Here is a 22023-nt window from a genome sequence, read left to right on the forward strand (position 1 = left end):
AGATAGAAAAAGTCTAGGACTGATCCTAGATTATCTGTCTCCACCTGGACTCCAGACTGGGCGGTGAAAGGGGGAAGTACGGGTGCGGTAGGAATCAGGGGATTGCCAATTTAGATTTGCCAGCACCTCTGGTAAACTAGGGGTAGTACGGGCCCGTCTTCTTGGTGGCTGCAACTGGGATCTTACTGCACGTGCCACCGAACCAGTTTCAACTTCCATGCTGGTGTTCGCCACTTCACCAGGGTCTACAGAAGTACTGGTGCTAGGTCCAGGAGATGTTGTGCTGCTGGTGCCTGCCCCACCATGAAATCTCAGACCAGCACTAACACCACTCTGCTGCCCTTGGGGCGATCCTGCGATCCAACAACATAGGGTGTGGTACGCCTGGCTCTAGTCGGGACCTCAACCTCGTCATCACTATCGGTCAGTGAGCCACTGCTCTCTACAGGTTCAAACTCTGACCCAGAAGATTCGTTGAATGAGGCGTCCCAATCGTCCTCATCCAACTCTGCATTGTACCTGTACGCCTCATCATCAGAATACCTCTTTCTTGCCATGGTGGACTGCTAAATTTAGGGGGTATTCCTCTGAGACCACCCAGTAAAAAAGAGCACCTACCTAGCAAAAGGGAGTATTTGCGAAGTAGAAAGCTGTGGTCACTGAGTTTTGATTAAAAAAAAATCAAAACTGATCTTTACAGTGCCACAGCTATTGTACAGTGTTTTTTGCAGTGATCAGAAAAAAAAATTCTGTCACTGCGGTGGGGGCGGGCTGAACGCAAGTGCAGGGGAACAATCAGACCTGATCGGGCAAACACTGCATTTTTTTGTGGATCCTAGTGACGCTATAGATCTGACTGCGATCAGTAATGATCACTTACAGATACTATATAGTAACAATGTTAATTAGCGACAGTGATGACACTAATTAGTGACTGTGGTGCAGTGGGCTGAGCACTAACTGACACTAACAAAGGGGCCTAGCTAACTGGTCTAACTGCTAACACTAGTGATACTAAAAAAGTGACAGTTTTCACTGATCACTGTTTTTAGATCACTAGGATAGTGACAGGGGGGTGGTGGCGAGTGGGGAATCAGAGGCAATCAGAAACAATCACAGGACAATCAAAGCCAATCAAATGCAATCACAGGGCAATCGCAGGCCAATCACAGGGCACTCAAATCACGGGACAATCAAAGCCGATCACGGGACAATCAAAGCCGACCACGGGACAATCAAAGCTGACCACGGGACAATCAAAGCCAATCACAGGCCAATCACAGGGCAATCAAAGCCGATCACGGGACAATCAAATACAATGTCAGCACAATCAAATACAATGCACTGGGAAGGTGATTGGGGGGTGGGGTCTGAGGGCGATCTGATGCTGCATACACACTTGAGATAAAAGTCTTTGGAAAAGGCAAGATCACAGACCAATTATACCCCATTCCATGTAGTATGAGAGCCATACTCTACACAGTCTATTCTATGGAGCTGCACTCCCCATCAGATAAAATCTTTGCAAGATGCTGCACACAAAGATGCCCGTACACATTCAAAAGATCTGCAAAAGATCTCTTCCTGCAATAGATCCATTCCTGCAAAATGCATTCATAGTCTATGAGATCTGCAGATCATCATACACACCTTGTTTAACAGGCAATCATCTGCAGATCATCTGCAGATCAGATCCACCAGGATGGATTTTCAGATCTGCAGATGATTGCCAGATATGCAGATGAAGTCTGTTAAACAAGGTGTGTATGAGGATCTGCAGATCTCATAGACTATGAATGCATTTTGCAGGAATGGATCTATTGCAGGAAGAGATCTTTTGCAGATAATGATCTTTTGAACGTGTACGGGCATCTTTGTGTGCAGCATCTTGCAAAGATTTTATCTGATAGGGAGTGCAGCTCCATAGAATAGACTGTGTAGAGTATGGCTCTCATACTACATGGAATGGGGTAAAATTGGTCTGTGATCTTGCCTTTTCCAAAGACTTTTATCTCAAGTGTGTATGCAGCATGAGAGTGTGGGGTCCTGATCTGATGTGTGGCAGACACAGGGGGTGACGATGGGAGATCAGTGAGGGATTACAGGGGAGAATAGATGTAAACAATGCACTGGGGAGGTTATCAGGAGGGGGGGGGGGTCTGAGGGCAATCTGAGGGTCTGGGTGGGTGATCAGGTGCCCCCAAGGGACAGTTTAGGGTCTGCTCTGATGGGTGGTGGTGACAAGGGGTGATAGACAGGTGATAGATAGGTGATAGACAGGTGATCAGTGGGTAAGGCAGCTGTATACAAATGTATACAGTATACAGAGGGCAGGTCTGGGGGGGATCTGAGGGTAGGGGGGGTTGATCAGGGGACCCTAGGGGGCAGTTAGGGACCTAACCTAGGGGATAGCTTTGACTGTTAGTGACAGGGAGTGATTGATGGGTTTTTAGGTGGGTGCTTGGGTGCAAACACTGGTGTGCTGGGGTGGTCAGAGGGGGTTCTGAGGGCTGGGGTGGGCGATCGGGGGAGGGGGTCTGTGTGGGTGAAAATGTGTTTTGTTACACTTAGCTGCAAGGCTGCCGTCCTCTCTGATGGTCGCACGACGAAGTGACCATCAGAGGATGAGGCAGCCAATATAATACATTTTGTTACAATAATAAAGTGTATTATACTCTTCTGATTGGCCCGATCGCACTGATGGAAACCCGCCGGCGCTGCTAATTGGCCGGCGGGTTTCCGCGTAGGGTGGGCGGAGCCTATTGCCGGCGGCAGATTGCGTCATTAATGACGCGATCGCCGCCTAACCACGCCTGCCGCCGCCAATGGGTGTATTGCGGTCGTTTGGGCCCATCGGCTATGGGCGGTCGGCAACTATGGGCGGTCGGCAAGTGGTTAAAGAAAACCTGAACTGAAAACTAAAAGTCAAAATAAACATACACAAGTCATACTTAACTCCTGTGTAGTCTACTCCTCAATCTATTTTTCCTCTCCTTCGTCCTGTTTGTCCACTGTGATGAATGGAATTCTCCATCCTCCATTTTGAAAATAGCCATTACACCATAACCGCTTTCTGGTCAGCACACAGTTAAACTGTAACATCGCACACTTGAGCCATAGGGAAACATGGATACATCAGTTCTCCTCTCAGCTGTAACTGACCGCAACTGATATATTTCAGTTCTGACAAAATGTTGTCAGAACTGGAAGGGATCACGGTCAGAAGAAAATGGTGAGCTTCTGAGAGGAACTGATGGCAAGGTAACTATGTAATGTTCATTTGAAGTTACCTCATGTGTTTATTTTAAATAATTTTACTCAGTACAGCTTCTCTTTAAGATGGAAAGAACCATTTATCTCCTCCTTTGAGGATCGGGTTGTATTAAAGAGACACTGAAGCGAAAAAAAAATATGATATAGTGAATTGGTTGTGTACTATGAATAATTACTAGAAGATTAGCAGCAAAGAAAATATTCTCATACTTTTATTTTCAGGTATATAGTGTTTTTTCTAACATTGCATCATTCTATAATATGTGCAGATTACACAACACTCATCATTCAAAATGAGTCTTTCAGAGCAGTCTGTGAAGTAATGACCTCTCCTCTAGCAGAGGAAAAGTAAATAGTCCAGGAACAGTTGAGATAATAAAAGTCAGATAACAGCCCTCTCCCCGACTAACTTAGTCGGAGAGCTTAATGGCTTGTTTGCATAGAGATAACAACTGGAGTTTCTCAACTCTTCCTGTACTGGAAACCATTACACTGATGTATCTGATCTTAATGTTTTATTTCTTAGCTGTGCTACACATAAAAATCATAATATCATCATTTTTTTTTCGCTTCAGTGTCTCTTTAAATCCTGGAATCATTTATACCAAAAGTATCCTCCTATTATCATTTCAATCAAGAATGGACACTACCTTCATTCAAAGATCCATTGGAGCCAGATAAAGTTCATCCTCTGGATCCATTCTCGACAAAAAAAGCATATCTTTTTTTTTTTCTTTTTTTTAAAGAGACTCCGTAACAAAAATTGCATCCTGTTTTTTATCATCCTACAATTTCCAAAAGCTATTCTAATGTGTTCTGGCTTACTGCAGCACGTTCTACTGTAACCATCTCTTTAATAAATCAACTTATCTCTCTCTTGTCAGACTTGTCAGCCTGTGTCTGGAAGGCTGCCAAGTTCTTCAGTGTTGTGGTTCTGTGATGCATCTCCCCCCTCCAGGCCCCTCTCTACACTGCCTGTGTATTATTTAGATAAGGGCAGCTTCTCTCTTATCTTTTACAAGCTGGATAAATCCTCCTCTGAGCTGGCTGGGCTTTCACCTACTGAGGAATTACATACAGGCACAGCTGTCTGCACTCTGCAGGAAGAAACAGCCTGACACTTCAGTGGAAGATAGCTGCAGGGGGAAAGAAACACACAAATGATCTCTTGAGATTCAAAAGGAAGGGTGTATACAGTCTGATTGTGTATGGATGTATTTTCTATGTGTGGACATACTGTACATCAACCTACTTCCTCTTTTGGTGGCCATTTTGTTTGTTTATAAACAAACTTTTTAAAACTGTTTTTAACCACTTTTAATGCGGCGAGGAGCAGCGAAATTGTGACAGAGGGTAATAGGAGATGTCCCCTAACACACTGGTATGTTTACTTTTGTGCGATTTTAACAATACAGATTCTCTTTAACAGTAAAACAATAAAAGCATATCTTAACCACTTGCCGACCTCCCACAGCCGATAGGCGGCGGCAAAGTGGACACCGAAAGGACCGCAATACGCCCATGGGCGTTGCGCCCTTTCGGCATGCCGGGGGAGCGATTGCGTCACTGATGACGCGCGCTTCCCCGGCAACTGGCTCCGCCCACCCATGATGACAACCCGCCGGCCGTTCGGAAGCGCCGGCGGGTTGTTAACCCCACGATCGCCGCTACAAAGTGTATAATACACTTTGTAATGTATACAAAGTGTATTATACAGGCTGCCTCCTGCCCTGGTGGGTCCAGTGTCCGAGGGACCACCAGGGCAGGTTGCAGACACCCTAGTCTGCACCCAAGCACACTGATCTGCCCCCTGATCGCCCACAGCACCCTCAGACCCCCCCCCCCCGCCCACCCCCCAGACCACTGTTTGCATCCAATCACCCCCCTAATCACCCATCAATCACTCCCTGTTACTATCTGTCAACGCTATTTTTTTATTCCCTAAACTGCCCCCTGGGGACTCCTGATCACTCCCCCACCCCTCAGATTCTTACCAGACCTCCCCCCCCCCCCCCGTGTACTGTATGCATCTATCCCCCCTGATCACCTGTCAATCACCCCCTGTCACTGCCACCCATCAATCAGCCCCTAACCTGCCCCTTGCGGGCAATCTGATCACCCACCCACACCATCAGATCGCCTGCAGACCCGTCGTCAGATCACCTCCCAAGTGCATTGTTTACATCTGTTCTCTCCTCTAAACACCCACTAATTACCAATCAATCACCCCCTGTCACCACCTGTCACTGCTACCCATTAGATTAGACCCCTATCTGCCCCTAGGGCACCCAATCACCCGCCCACACCCTCAGAATGCCCTCAGACCCCAGCCCTGATCACCTCGCCAGTGCATTGCTTGCATCTATTCTCCCCACTAATCACACCTTGAGACACCCATCAATCACCTCCTGTCACCACCTGTCACCCCCTAGCACATCTACCCATCAGATCAGGCCCTAATTTGCCCCGTGTGGGCTCCTGATCACTCGACCTAACCCTCAGATCCCCCTCAGACCCCCTTCTGATCACCCCCCCCCCCCCCAGTGCATTGATTGCATCTTTTTTCCCCTCTAACCACCCCCTGAGACACCCAGCAATCACCTCCTGTCACCCCCCTAGCACTCCTATCCATCAGATCAGGCCCAATACAACCTGTCATCTAAAAGGCCACCCTGCTTATGACCGGTTCCACAAAATTCGCCCCCTCATAGACCACCTGTCATCAAAATTTGCAGATGCTTATACCCCTGAACAGTCATTTTGAAACATTTGGTTTCCAGACTACTCACGGTTTTGGGCCCGTAAAATGCCAGGGCAGTATAGGAACCCCACAAGTGACCCCTTTTTAGAAAAAAGACACCCAAGGTATTCTGTTAGGTGTATGACGAGTTCATAGAAGATTTTATTTTTTGTCAAAAGTTAGCGGAAATTGATTTTTATTGTTTTTTCACAAAGTGTCATTTTTCACTAACTTGTGACAAAAAATAAAATCTTCTATGAACTCACCATACACCTAACTGAATACCTTGGGGTGTCTTATTTCTAAAATGGGGTCACTTGTGGGGTCCTATACTGCCCTGGCATTTTAGGGGCCCTAAACCGTGAGGAGTAGTCTAGAAAACAAATGCCTCAAAATGACCTGTGAATAGGACGTTGGGCCCCTTAGCGCACCTAGGCTGCAAAAAAGTGTCACACGTGTCGTATCGCCGTACTCAGAAGAAGTAGTATAATGTGTTTTGGGGTGCATTATTACACATACCCATGCTGGGTGGGAGAAATCTCTCTGTAAATGGACAAAAAAATAAAAAAAATTGTCATTTACAGAGATATTTCTTACACCCAGCATGGGTATATGTAAATATACACCACAAAACACATTATACTACTTCTTCTGAGCACGGCAGTACCACATGTGTGGCACTTTTTTGCAGCCTAACTGCGCTTAGGGGCCCAAAGTCCAATGAGTACCTTTAGGATTTCACAGGTCATTTTGAGACATTTGGGTTCAAGACTACTCCTCACGGTTTAGGGCCCCTAAAATGCCAGGGCAGTATAGGAACCCCACAAGTGACCCCATTTTAGAAAGAAGACACCCCAAGGTATTCTGTTAGGTGTATGACGAGTTCATAGAAGATTTTATTTTTTGTCACAAGTTAGCGGGAATTGATTTGTATTGTTTTTTTTTTTTCACAAAGTGTCAATTTCCGCTAACTTGTGACAAAAAAAAATCTTCTAATTTGGGGTGTATTTTTACACATACCCATGCTGAGTGGACAATTGTGTGTAAAAAAAAATAAAAAAATTGTCATTAAGGGCTGGTGCACACCGAGCGGCTTTTTGGGCGTTTTCAGATCCGCTTGCGGCTGCGGATCTGCTTGGTCAATGTATCTCAATGGGGTGGTGCACACCAGAGCGGCAGGCGTTTTGAAGAAACGAAAAATGCCTGGGTGAGGCATTTTTTGGATTGCGGGTGCGTTTCTGCCTCAATGTTAACCACTTGAGGACCGCCCCCAGCCGATGGGCGGCGGCAAAGTCCGGGCCCAAACGACCGCAATACGCCCATCGGCGGGGGCGGCTGCGTGGGTGGCTATGCGGCGATCGCGTCATTCGTGACGCGATCAGCCGCCGGGGACTGGCTCCGCCCACCGCTCGTAGTAACCCGCCGGCCGTTCGGAAGCGCCGGCGGGTTACTAGCACCCGGATCGCCGCATGTAAAGAGTATAATAGGCTTTGTAATGTATACAAAGCCTATTATACTGGCTGCCTCCTGCCCTGGTGGTCCCAGTGTCCGAGGGACCACCAGGGCAGGCTGCAGCCACCCTAGTCTGCACCCAAGCACACTGATTTCCCCCCCCCTGCCCCCTGATCGCCCACAGCACCCCTCAGACCCCCCCCCTGCCCACCCCCCAGACCACTGTTTGCACCCAGTCACCCCCCTAATCACCCATCAATCACTCCCTGTCACTATCTGTCAACGCTATTTTTTTTTTTATCCCCCCCCCCTGCCCACTGCCCCCTCCTGATCACCCCCCACCCCTCAGATTCTCCCCAGACCCCCCCCAGACCCCTCCCCCCGTGTACTGTATGCATCTATCCCCCCTGATCACCCGTCAATCACCCGTCAATCACCCGTCAATCACCAGTCAATCACCAGTCAATCACCCCCTGTCTCTGCTACCCATCAATCAGCCCCTAACCTGCCCCTTGCGGGCAATCTGATCACCCACCCACACCAATAGATCGCCCGCAGATCCGACATCAGATCACCTCCCAAATCCATTGTTTACATCTATTCTCTCCTCTAAACACCCCCACTAATTACCCATCAATCACCTATCAATCACCCCCTATCACCACCTGTCACTGTTACCCATCAGATTAGACCCTAATCTACCCCTTGCGGGCACCCAATCACCCGCCCACACGCTCAGATTGCCCTCAGACCCCCCTTTATCAATTCGCCAGTGCAATATTTACATCTGTTATTCCCTGTAATAACCCACTGATCACCTGTCAATCACCTATCAATCACCCCCTGTCACTGCCACCCATCAATCACCCCCTGTCACTGCCACCCATCAATCAGCCCCTAACCTGCCCCTTGCGGGCAATCTGATCACCCACCCACACCAATAGATCGCCCGCAGATCCGACATCAGATCACCTCCCAAATCCATTGTTTACATCTATTCTCTCCTCTAAACACCCACTAATTACCCATCAATCACCTATCAATTACCCCCTATCACCACCTGTCACTGTTACCCATCAGATTAGACCCTAATCTACCCCTTGCGGGCACCCAATCACCCGCCCACACGCTCAGATTGCCCTCAGACCCCCCTTTATCAATTCGCCAGTGCAATATTTACATCTGTTATTCCCTGTAATAACCCACTGATCACCTGTCAATCACCTATCAATCACCCCCTGTCACTGCCACCCATCAATCACCCCCTGTCACTGCCATCCATCAATCACCCCCTGTCACTGCCCCTTGCGGGCAATCTGATCACCCACCCACACCAATAGATCGCCCGCAGATCCGACATCAGATCACCTCCCAAATCCATTGTTTACATCTATTCTCTCCTCTAAACACCCACTAATTACCCATCAATCACCTATCAATCACCACCTGTCACTGTTACCCATCAGATTAGACCCTAATCTGCCCCTTGCGGGCACCCAATCACCCGCCCACACCTCAGAACGTCCTCAGACCCCAGCCCTGATCACCTCGCTAGTGCATTGCTTGCATCTATTTTCCCCCTCTAATCACACCTTGAGACACCCATCAATCACCTCCTGTCACCCCCTAGCACACCTACCCATCAGATCAGGCCCTAATTTGCCCCGTGTGGGCTCCTGATCACTCGGCCAAACCCTCAGGTCCCCCTCAGACCCCCTTCCGATCACCTCCCCAGTGCATTGATTGCATCTATTTTCCCCTCTAACCGCCCCCTGAGACACCCATCAATCACCTCCTGTCACCCCCTAGCACTCCTATCCATCAGATCAGGCCCAAAACATCCTGTCATCTAAGAGGCCACCCTGCTTATGACCGGTTCCACAAAATTTGCCCCCTCATAGACCACCTGTCATCAAAATTTGCAGATGCTTATACCCCTGATCAGTCATTTTGAGAAATTTGGTTTCCAGACTACTCACAGTTTTGGGCCCGTAAAATGCCAGGGCAGTATAGGAACCCCACAAGTGACCCCATTTTAGAAAGAAGACACCCCAAGGTATTCTGTTAGGTGTATGATGAGTTCATAGAAGATTTTATTTTTTGTCACAAGTTAGCGGAAATTGATATGTATTGTTTTTTTTTTTTCACAAAGTGTCATTTTCCGCTAACTTGTGACAAAAAAAAAAAATCTTCTATGAACTCACCATACTCCTAACAGAATACCTTGGGGTGTCTTCTTTCTAAAATGGGGTCACTTGTGGGGTTCCTATACTGCCCTGGCATTTAAGGGGCCCTAAACCGTGAGCAGTAGTCTAGAATCCAAAGGCCTCAAAATGACCTGTGAATAGGACGTTAGGCCCCTTAGCGCACCTAGGTTGCAAAAAAGTGTCACACATGTGGTATCGCCGTACTCAGAAGAAGTAGTATATTGTGTTTTGGGGTGTATTTTTACACATACCCATGCTGGGTGGGAGAAATCTCTCTGTAAAAGGACAATTGTGTGTAAAAAAAAAAATCAAACAATTGTCATTTACAGAGATATTTCTCCCACCCAGCATGGGTATGTGTAAAAATACACCCCAAAACACATTATACGACTTCTCCTGAGTACGGCGGTACCACATGTGTGGCACTTTTTTGCACCCTAAGTGCGCTAAGAGGCCCAAAGTCCAATGAGTACCTTTAGGATTTCACAGGTCATTTTGCGACATTTGGTTTCAAGACTACTCCTCACGGTTTAGGGCCCCTAAAATGCCAGGGCAGTATAGGAACCCCACAAATGACCCCATTTTAGAAAGAAGACACCCCAAGGTATTCCGTTAGGAGTATGGTGAGTTCATAGAAGATTTTATTTTTTGTCATAAGTTAGCGGAAAATGACACTTTGTGAAAAAAAACAATTAAAATCAATTTCCGCTAACTTGTGACAAAAAAAAAAATTCTATGAACTCACCATCCTCCTAACGGAATACCTTGGGGTGTCTTCTTTCTAAAATGGGGTAATTTGTGGGGTTCCTATACTGTCCTGGCATTTTAGGGGCCCTAAACCGCGAGGAGTAGTCTTGAAACGAAATTTCTCAAAATGACCTGTGAAATCCTAAAGGTACTCATTGAACTTTGGGCCCCTTAGCGCAGTTAGGGTGCAAAAAAGTGCCACACATGTGGTATCGCCGTACTCAGGAGAAGTAGTATAATGTGTTTTGGGGTGTATTTTTCCACATACCCATGCTGAGTGGCAGAAATATCTCTATAAATAGACAATTGTGTGTAAAAAAAAATAAAACAATTGTCATTTATGGAGATATTTCTCCCACCCAGCATGGGTATGTGTAAAAATACACCCCAAAACACATTATACTACTTCTCCTGAGTACGGCAATACCACATGTGTGGCACTTTTTTGCAGCCTAACTGCGCTAAGGGGCCAAAAGTCCAATGAGCATCTTTAGGCTTTACAGGGGTGCTTACAATTAGGCACCCCCCAAAATGCCAGGACAGTGAACACACCCCACAAATGACCCCATTTTGGAAAGTAGACACTTCAAGGTATTCAGAGAGGAGCATAGTGAGTCCGTGGCAGATTTCATTTTTTTTTGTTGCAAGTTAGAAGAAATGGAAACTTTTTTTTTTCTTTTTTTTGTCAGAAAGTGTCATTTTCCGCTAACTTGTGACAAAAAATAAAATCTTCTATGAACTCACCATGCCTCTCACTGAATACTTTGGGATGTCTTCTTTCCAAAATGGGGTCATTTGGGGGGTATTTGTACTATCCTGGAATTTTAGCCCCTCATGAAACCTGACAGGTGCGCAGAAAAGTCAGAGATGCTTGAAAATGGGAAAATTCACTTTTGGCACCATAGTTTGTAAACGCTATAACTTTTACCCAAACCAATAAATATACACTGAATGGGTTTTTTTTAATCAAAAACATGTTTGTCCACATTTTTCGCGCTGCATGTATACAGAAATTTTACTTTATTTGAAAAATGTCAGCACAGAAAGTTAAAAAAATCATTTTTTTGCCAAAATTCATGTCTTTTTTGATGAATATAATAAAAAGTAAAACTCGCAGGAGCAATCAAATAGCATCAAAAGAAAGCTGTATTAGTGACAAGAAAAGGAGGTAAAATTCATTTAGGTGGTAGGTTGTATGACCGAGCATTAAACCGTGAAAGCTGCAGTGGTCTGAATGGAGAAAAAGGCTCTGGTCCTTAAGGGGCGAAAAGACTGTGGTCCTGAAGTGGTTAAGTATAGGAAAAACGCAAACCGCTCTGAAAAACGGCACTTCAGAGCGGTTTGCCAGGCGTTTTTGTTACAGTAGCTGTTCAGTAACAGCTTTACTGTAACAATACAGGAAACCTACTATACCAAAACCGCTAGACAAAACCGCAAAACGCTAGCTGAAACGCTACAGAAAAAGAAGAAAAAGCGTTTCAAAATCTGCTAGCATTTTGCGGATCTGCTAGCAGGTTTTGGTGTGCACCAGCCCTTACAGAGATATTTCTCCCACCCAAAAATACACCCCAAAACACATTATACTATTTCTCCTGAGTACGGCAATACCACGTGTGGCACTTTTTTGCAGCCTAACTTCGCTAAGGGGCCCAAAGTCCAATGAGCACCTTTAGGCTTTACAGGGGTGCTTACAATTTAGCACCCCCAAATGTCAGGACAGTAAACACACCCCACAAATGACCCCATTTTGGAAAGTAGACACTTCAAGGTATTCAGAGAGGGGCATGGTGAGTCCGTGGCAGATTTCATTTTTTTTTTTATCGCAAGTTAGAAGAAATGGAAACTTTTTTTTTTGTCACAAAGTGTCATTTTCCGCTAACTTGTGACAAAAAATAAAATCTTCTATGAACTCACCATGCCTCTCAGTGAATACTTTGGGATGTCTTCTTTCCAAAATGGGGTCATTTGGGGGGTATTTATACTATCCTGGAATTTTAGCACCTCATGAAACATGACAGGTGGTCAGAAAAGTCAGAGATGCTTCAAAATGGGAAAATTCACTTTTGGCACCATAGTTTGTAAACACTATAACTTTTACACAAACCAATAAATATACGCTGAATGAATTTGTTTTTATCAAAGACATGTAGCAGAATAAATTTGGACAAAAATGTATACAGAAATTTTACTTTATTTGAAAAAATGTCAGCACAGAAAGTAAAAAAAAAAAACATTTTTTTGACTAAACTCATGTCTTTTTTGAGGAATATAATAAAAACTAAAACTTGCAGCAGCAATCAAATAGCACCAAAAGAAAGCTGTATTAGTGACAAGAAAAGGAGGTAAAATTCATTTAGGTGGTAGGTTGTATGACTGAGCAATAAACCGTGAAAGCTGCAGTGGTCTGAATGGAGAAAAAGGCTCTGGTCCTTAAGGGGTAGAAAGACTGTGGTCCTCAAGTGGTTAAAGCAACAGAAAGTTTCAGATCAACTGAAAGACTATTTGTGGTCCCGATGGGGATAAATAAAGGAAAAGATGTCACGATTAGAATGATTTCAAAATTGATCATAACCACAATTCAGAGAGCTTATAAAGCTAAAGACTTGCATCCTCCCCAGATACTTTTAGCCCTTTCGACAAGAGGTATGTCTGCATCTTGAACATCCCTGGGAAAAGTTTCAATAGAGACAATTTGCAGAGCAGCTAATTGGTCGTCAGGCCATACATTTTATTAGGCACTATAAAATAGAGCCGGCAACCTTGTCAACTTCGGTTTTTGGAAGTAAAGTCATTGCTCTAGCAGCTGAACAGTCAGTTTAAGTTTGTTGTATACTGTTTTCTTTATTAAAATTTTCTTCAACATACCCTCCCTTGTTTTTTGTGTAGTTATTGCCCATATGTTATGCTGTCATGGAAATGCCAGGGAAACTGGAAAATTGTATACTTGCCTACAAAAGCAATTTTCCTTTCCTGGCATTCCTCCATGGCAGCATACATTCCCACCCATTTCTAGGCGTCTGGTCCGTTAATAGGAATGCTGGAGGTTGGGTGGCGTTCACTTTATATTGAGGGTGGTCCTATCTGGCAGTTGAAGGCAGAGAACTGCCCATATGTTATGCTGCCATGGAGGAATGCCAGGAAAGGAAAATTGCTTCTGTAGGTAAGTATACAATTATCCAGTTTTTTTTATTGACAGGAGGAACCCAGCGGTGGCGACACCTGCAGAGGGAGAAGAGACTGCAGCTGGAAGGAAGGGAGAGGAGCAATGGGGGCAGGATGGGTAAGAGCTTCCCTGTGCACCTGTGCACGCTGCACCCATTTTTCTGTATCTTTTGCATATTGGCATATAAGACGCACCCCCCCCCCCCTTTTTGCATCTGATATGCTGAAAAATAACCCACTCTTGGTGGGTTAGGGAGTATGGCTTCCATCGCTGCTGTGCATTCTGCCGCTTGTTGTGGTAAGTATGCAGACTGGGGAGGGAAAGACACACAGCTGCTGTATGACCCACAGTGAGTTCAGCATTGTTTAATGGAGGTTTACTTCTACCCAGCTTGATAAGTGAAGCTTGGTAAGTTAGAGCCTGAATCAATGACCGCTTATTCGTTTCGAAGGGTGCACCTCATTTTTCCCCCACAGCAAGGTATACCCTTCAAAGTTCATAAGCATCCATTGGTTCTGGCTCTAAGTGACACAAAGACCAGGGATGACTTTCAGAGTACATTAGGTTCTCACCAGGGGCATAACAATAGGGTGTAAAAGAAAAGCAGAACCCATCTGCATAACAATAGGGGCTGCAGCCCCTGCACAACCCCCCCCCCTCCCCCCCGGGCCCGTTCAGGGCCGCTTTAGGGGTCTGGAGGGGTCGCAGCCTGAGGGGAAAGCCATGGCCACACATCAGCAGGGAGAGGGGACAGCCCCCCCCAAGGGGCGCCCAAGGGCACAGGCAGGACAAATGGTCGCCTAGAGCGCAATGGCTGCCGACAGGCGCCGCCCACCACCATACCGATACATTACACTGCATGCTGCAGCTGCCAGAAGCCGCGTCTCCACTCCCTTCCGATAGAAGAGCAAACATGCTCTTCCCCTCCTCTAGCCATTTCAATGTACACCCAGATGCAGTATCTGTTTACTACTGCACGTGGCTCTAGCCCCGCCTTTAACTCCGCCCCCCGCCAGACAGATTTTTCCGGCTTCAGTGTCAGGCTGGCCTGTAGCGATTTCCTGCCCTTTGATCTGCATTGTCCCCTGCTTCCCACCTCCTGTGTGATGCAGCGCTGGGCACCAGAGCACAGAGAGGCAGAGGTGACTGCTGCAGAGGGTGAGGGGGAGACTGGAGAGAGCCCCCATGCCCCCCTCCTGGGTGTGATGCAACGCTGGGCACCAGAGCCCAGGGAGGCAGAGGTGACTGCTGCAGGGGGAGACTGGAGAGAGGAGACAGACAGCTGCAAGCCAGTGTGAAGTCCCCAAGGGAGAGGCTGACAGGCACAGATAACTGAACACAGAGACCCCTGAGCAGCAGCTGCAGCATTAGCCCTCATGTGAGTAAAGAAATAACTACATGTGGTTCCAATCTTGTGCCTCATAGAGAGCAGTCCATCCTGTCTGGGCCCCTCCCCCCAATCCCTGCTGTCACTCCAGCTAGTCTGATCACACCCTGCCCCAGCATGGAGGAACATCAGAGATCACTTCTTCCTGCATAAAACTACAGAGATCCATCAGTAATTATGCTTTCTTTATGCTGTACTTGAGTCAAAAACATCACAGACTAGCAAAGTTACTAGTTATCAGCCTCATAATGCAGTACCAGGTTTATTTCATTATTCACTTGAAAGATGTCATAATTTACAGTGTTATGGCTGCTGCCTTCACCACCAGGTCCCTCTCCCCCCTCTGAGAGTGTCACGGCTTGGGGCCTACCCCTCTATTGCTCTCTGTAGCCAGCAGATAGACAACTGTCTCAGTCTCATCACAAAGCTATGTATCAGAGAAGAAAGCAGAAACTTTCCCATACAGTGCTTAGCTCAATGGTCTGCTCTCCTGTGAGGGGATCAGTGCTGTAAGTGCTGCTCTGTAGTCTGTAGGGCTCTCTCTGCTGAAGTGAATTGCCTGAGTGGAGTTTGCAGTCTCTGCACTAATCTTACAGGGAGAGGTTTTCTCACTGGAGGCCACAGAGAGGCCAGCATGCGGGCAGCACATCTGCACTTCTGGCATTTTATGTGCTGCAGATAACAAGTCCAGTTGCTGTTTAGCCAATGTCCCTGCATGTCTTCATTTAGCACTGAGCAAGCAAGCCTGATCTCAGGCTGACCACCTGCTCATATCTGTGTGCAAAGAAGCTCATTCTTCTGCATACCATTCTTGTAAAAGTTTTGCCTTTGGATTGCTGGACTAGCTGTGCAAAACCAGCTGATTGGTGCAGCAAAGATTTCTGAAATGTTTGTGTCGCAGACAGAGGCAAGGAAGGCTTATATGTGATAAAGGCACCTTCTCCCTTTAGCTTGGAATTAACTTAAAGGAAAACTTAAGTCAACAATAAAAAATGAGATTTACTCACCTGGGGCTTCCCTCAGCCCCCAGCAGCCGATCGGTGCCCTCGCAGTCCCGCTCTGATGGTCCAGGACCCGCCGGCGAACACTTCCGGTTTGGCCGTCACCGGCCGACAGGCATGGGAACGCGAGTGATTCTTCGCGTTCCCAGCCTGTATATCGCCCCCTATGCTGCTATTGCGACCAGCTGGCAGTTCCCTTTAAGTGTGGAAATGAATATAGTGAACACTTGTTTCTCCACAGAGTAGTCATGATGTGTATTTCTAGTATTCGTGCAGTTTGCAATATCTTTTACCCGAGGTGCCTGAGAGAGTGACACTGTGACATTATCATTGCTGACACTGATTTGGAAATGAAGCTAGCCATTTTCTAAGTGTTTTTTTTCTATACATGGTTGGGCAATGGAATAGGGGATTTCTGGGGTTATACATAAGCTGCCTGCTTGTCCATATCATGCTGTGGTCCCAAAAATTCCCTCTTCCTCACTAGCACCAACCGTGTATATAGGAAACATTCAGAACTGCTAGTTCCATTTTCAAACAAGCACATGAGGGGTAATTGCAATGAACATAAAGTACATGGAAAGTACATCAAATGTGGAACTTTATTGTAGCATGTAGTGTGTGTTTGTGTATACGTATGAGGAGGGGGGCTGCAGGTCTTCTTGCTTGGAGTGACAAAAAGGCTAGAGGCGCCCCTGGCCCCCCCATCATCACCTCGGGCTCTCCCCTTCAGCTTCAATAAGTGTGTGTGCAGGCGGCGGGCAGCGGCAGATATACATACAGTGGTGTGAAAAACTATTTGCCCCCTTCCTGATTTCTAATTCTTTTGCATGTTTGTCACTTAAATGTTTCTGCTCATCAAAAACCGTTAACCATTAGTTAAAGATAACATAATTGAACACAAAATGCAGTTTTAAATGATAGTTTTTATTATTTAGTGAGAAAAAAAACTCAAAACCTACATAGCCCTGTGTGAAAAAGAAATTGCCCCCTGAAGTTAATAACTGGTTGGGCCACCCTTAGCAGCAATAACTGCAATCAAGCGTTTGCGATAACTTGCAACAAGTCTTTTTTACAGCGCTCTGGAGGAATTTTGGCCCACTCATCTTTGCAGAATTGTTGTAATTCAGCTTTATTTGAGCGTTTTCTAGCATGAACTGCCTTTTTAAGGTCATGCCACAACATCTCAATAGGATTCAGGTCAGGGCTTTGACTAGGCCACTCCAAAGTCTTCATTTTGTTTTTCTTCAGCCATTCAGAGGTGGATTTGCTGGTGTCTTTTGGGTCATTGTCCTGCTGCAGCACCCAAGATCGCTTCAGCTTGAGTTGACGAACAGATCGCCGGACATTCTCCTTCAGGATTTTTTGGTAGACAGTAGAATTCATGGTTCCATCTATCACAGCAAGCCTTCCAGGTCCTGAAGCAGCAAAACAACCCCAGTAAGTTAGAGCCTGAATCAATGACCGCTTATGCGTTTTACTGTTGGTATGATGTTCTTCTGCTGAAATGCTGTTACTTCTACGACAGATTTAACAGGACACGCACCTTCCAAAAAGTTCAACTTTTGTCTCGGCGGTCCACAAGGTATTTTCCCACAAGTCTTGGCAATCATTGAGATGTTTTTTTTTAGGAAAATTGAGCCTTAATGTTCTTTTTGCTTAAAAGTGGTTTGCGCCTTGGATATCTGCCATGCAGGCCGTTTTTGCCCAGTCTCTTTCTTATGGTGGAGTTGTGAACACTGACCTTAATTCAGGCAAGTGAGGCCTGCAGTTCTTTAGATGTTGTCCTGGGGTCTTTTGTGGCCTCTCGGATGAGTTTTCTCTGCGCTCTTGGGGTAATTTTGGTCGGCCAGCCACTCCTGGGAAGGTTCATCACTGTTCCATGTTTTTGCCATTTGTGGATAATGGCTCTCACTGTGGTTCGCTGGAGTCCCAAAGCTTTAGAAATGGCTTTATAACTTTTACCAGACTGATAGATCTCAATTACAGTACTTTTGTTCTCATTTGTTCCTGAATTTCTTTGGATCTTGGCATGATGTCTAGCTTTTGAGGTGCTTTTGGTCTACTTCTCTGTGTCAGATAGCTCCTATTTAAGTGATTTCTTAATTGAAACAGGTGTGGCAGTAATCAGGCCTGGGGGTGACTACAGAAATTGAACTCAGGTGTGATAAACTACAGTTAAGTTATTTTTTAACAAGGGGGGCAATCACTTATTAACACAGGGCCATGTAGGTTTTGAGGTTTTTTTTTCCTCACTAAATAATAAAAACCATCATTTAAAACTGCATTTTGTGTTCAATTATGTTATCTTTGACTAATAGTTAACGGTTTTTGATGAGCAGAAACATTTAAGTGTGACAAACATGCAAAAGAATAAGAAATCAGGAAGGGGGCAAATAGTTTTTCACACCACTGTACCTTCCTTGCATTCCACCGCAGATGTTCCTCGCTGTAGTGTCTGAATGTTCCTCGCTCTAGTGTCTGACGCTACTTCCTGTATAAACAGGAAGTAGCATCAGACACTAGAGCGAGGAACATCCGCGGTGGAACGCAAGGAAGGTATGTATATCTGTCGCTGCCCGCCGCCGGCACGCACACTTATTACAGCTGGAGGGGAGTGCAGAGGGGAGAGCCCGGAGGGAGGGGGGGTGTCCTTCCTCCCTGCCGATGTGTCGCCATGGCTTTCCCCTCATGCTGTGACTCCTCCAGCCCCCCAAAACGACCCTGAGTGGGCACCCAGGGGGGGGGGGGGGAGGGTAGGGGGCCTGTCAGAATCTTTGCAGGGAGCCCAGTGGCTCCTTGTTACACCCCTGGTTATCACACTTGTTAGAGGTAATAACTCTTTATTCATGTATCAGATTATTTATTTTTTGTGCATGTGTTTTGTGTATTTATCAGATGTTCAAATGTGTGTATCCAGCATAGCTATTTAAATGTTTGTATTATGGAGGCTTACCGGAACACAATGTTTAAATTATAGTCAGTCTGTTGATGATCACAATTCTTATATATTGGTAAGATTCCATAAAGATTTTATAGTGTGCATTCAGCTTTAGAGGTAATTCAAATCTGTAGTGCCACAGTTTTTTATTCAGTGGGTGCTGATGTCTATCAAGTTCATTTTTTTTTTCCTTTCATTTGCAGGACACCAAATGTTGGTAGAAGAAGTTTGATCACATTTTGTGCTTCAAATGTCCTTTTTATGCTTCCATGGCAATTTGCTCAGTTTGTTCTTCTGACACAGGTGACGTTTAAAAAAAAAATAAATACGTCTTTGAGCATGTTCATATTAATACATTTCTAATTCTGAATGTTTCTGTAGAATTGTATGAAACATAATGCACATTCTAGACTGGAGAGAAGTAAAACAAGTATTTTTGCCCCCCAAAATTGGCCTTTTTAAATGCTCCTGCATTTTCAATAAATGCCCCCCTCCCCCCAAACATATATTTATAAATGTTCTAACACCACATTCCGGTAAGGTTTTGAGACCACCAGCTATTCAAGTAGGCCCGGTTCACATTAGCGGTGGCCGTCCGGAATCGCCGTGCCGGAGCCGGACCGCTTGCAGAACGGACGGAACGGACGCACGGCAATAGCAATGAAAGCCTATGCGTCCGTTCACATGCGTCCGTTCTGCCGGACCGGAGCCGGACCGGATCCGGACTCCGGCGTCCGTTCCAACATGCGCTATTTTTTGGTCCGGCTCCTCCGGCAGCCGTATCCGGGGCGGAGCCGGACTGCACCATCCGGCCAATGGAAACCAATGAGAACCGGAGAGCGCACAACACACTGGCTACAAAAACCGGACGTTCTACCCCACTTCCTATGCATTTTGGATGGGGACCACATGGGCCCAGCGTTCAGGTGGGGCAGCAGCGATTTCATGCTGGAGCTCTAGGCAGCAACATGTCTGATTAGTCTGATAACGAGGAGGCGAACAGAGAATTCCCAGGTATACGAGTAAAAAATGCCTGGATCCATGGTCCCAACTGCAGTCTCTGTATCCACGGATGGTCTCCACACGTCCACCTGTCTCCAACAATGACCCCAGACCCTTCTGCTGACCTCCCAGACCCCAGGTAATAACAGGTTGTTATCTCCTTAAGAAACCGGATCCGGACCGCAACCGTGTTCACACCGCACGGAAACCGGATGCAAACGGACCGGATCCGGATAGGAACCGTACGGATCAGGTCCGGTCCGGATACGGTGCGGTCCGGACATCCGGTGCGGTTTTGACAAAACCGCAAGTGTGAACGGGGCCTTACTGTACTTTGTTTCTTTTTCTGCACAGGCAATATAACAAGTCCCCACTTACAGCAATGTAGGGAAATGTTAGTGGTGTGAAACACAGCATTTTTTCTTTTCTCTAAAATATTATTTACACCATAAAACCTATTACCACAAAAAATAAATGAATAAAATTGTGGCAGAACAGAATTCAAACAGCTAACATGGCGCTTTCTTTTTCAGTGGGCAGCTTCTTGCTGCATCATAAGTGCCTGTACGCACTGCTGCGTTTGCGCTGGATTTTAAAAATTGCATGCGTTTTTTTTTTAAATTTCAAGATCTTTTTTAAAAAAATCATGAAAAGCGTGATTGTTTGTACACACTGGCGTGATGTGTTTTTAGAAAACAGTCGCAGTGACTGCTGCTCTTTTTACATCTGTACTCTCAAATTCTTACTATAAAAAGCAAACCATTCTATTCATTATGTTCTCCTGGGCCCCTCTTTGCCATTTCTGTTGCTCCCCGTGCCAGTTTTAGGCAGTGTTCACAAAATAAAAACACAGCCGCTAACTAGAAAGTGCTGTATGTATGTATGTATTTAGATACACACTCACACACACACACATACACACACACATACACTAGTGTAATTAGGTAGGTGCATACATTTGTGCACCACAAAAAAATAAATTAAATCAATATTTAGTAGATCCTCCTTTTGCAGAAATTAAAGCCTCTAAACGCTTCCTGTAGGTTTCAATAAGAGTGGTTTCTGGTTGAAGGTATTTTGGACTATTCCTCTTTACAAAACATCTCTAGTTCATTCAGGTTTGATGGCTTCCAAGCATGAACAGCTCTTTTTAACTCACACCACAGATTGTGAATTATATTCAGGTCTGGGGACTGAGATAACCATTTCAGAATGTTGTTCCTTTGCATGAATGCCTTAGTGGATTTTGAGCAATGTTTAGGGTAGTTGTTTTGTTGAAAGATCCAGCCCTGGCGCAGCTTCAGCTTTGTCACTGATTCCTGGACATTGGTCTCCAGAATCTGCTGATACTGAGTGGAATCCATGCGTCCCTCAACTTTGACAAGATTCCCAGTCCCTGCACTGGCCACACAACCCCACAGCATGATGGAATCGCCACCATATTTTACTGTAGGTAGCGGGTGTTTTTCTTGGAATGCTGTGTTCTTTTTCCTCCATGGATAACGCCCCTTGTTATGCCCAAATAACTCAATTTTAGTTTCATCAGTCCGCAGCACCCTATTCCAAAATTAAGCTGGCTTGTCCAAATGTGCTTTAGCGTACCTCAAGCGGCTCTGTTTGTGCTGTGGGCGGAGAAAAGGCTTCCTCTACATACAGCATCTCCTTGTGTAAAGTGCGCCGAATGGTTGAACGATGCACAGTGACTCCATCTGCAGCAAGATGATGTTGTAGGTCTTTGGTGTTGGTCTGTGGGTTGACTCTGACTTTTCTCACCATTCTTCACTTTTGTTTATCCAAGATTTTTCTAGGTCTGCCACTTCGAGCCTTAACTTGAACTGAGCCTGTGGTCTTCTGTTTCCTCAATATGTTCCTAACTGTGAAAACAGACAACTGAAATTTATGAGACAGCTTTCTGTATCCTTACCCTAAAATCATGATGGTGAACAATCTTTGTCTTCATATAGAAAAGGTGGTCACTGTGGGGATACCACGGTCACCTGTATGACAAGGAGAGACCAGAAGCCAAATGGTGCAGTATTGTGGGGTATTAGATGTTGGATTGTAGTACAAGAGTATTTATACTCACAAAGGTAGGTTGCAGTCCTTGCAA

At 45.7% G+C, this 22023-nt stretch overlaps 1 protein-coding gene across 1 annotated transcript in view; it reads left to right on the top strand.

Annotated features, from left to right (window-relative positions):
• Positions 1–2080: 2080 nt before the first annotated feature.
• The window catches only part of LOC137519344 (protein C-mannosyl-transferase DPY19L1-like), a 1198743-nt gene continuing 1178800 nt past the window's right edge, over positions 2081–22023 (top strand). The window contains exons 1-3 of the mRNA XM_068238294.1: positions 2081–2091; positions 13616–13699; positions 19115–19214. Of these exons, the coding sequence (XP_068094395.1) occupies positions 2081–2091; positions 13616–13699; positions 19115–19214 (195 nt within the window). The remainder of the gene's footprint in view (positions 2092–13615; positions 13700–19114; positions 19215–22023) is intronic.

Source organism: Hyperolius riggenbachi, chromosome 5, assembly GCF_040937935.1.
Source record: "Hyperolius riggenbachi isolate aHypRig1 chromosome 5, aHypRig1.pri, whole genome shotgun sequence".
NCBI lineage: Eukaryota > Metazoa > Chordata > Amphibia > Anura > Hyperoliidae > Hyperolius > Hyperolius riggenbachi.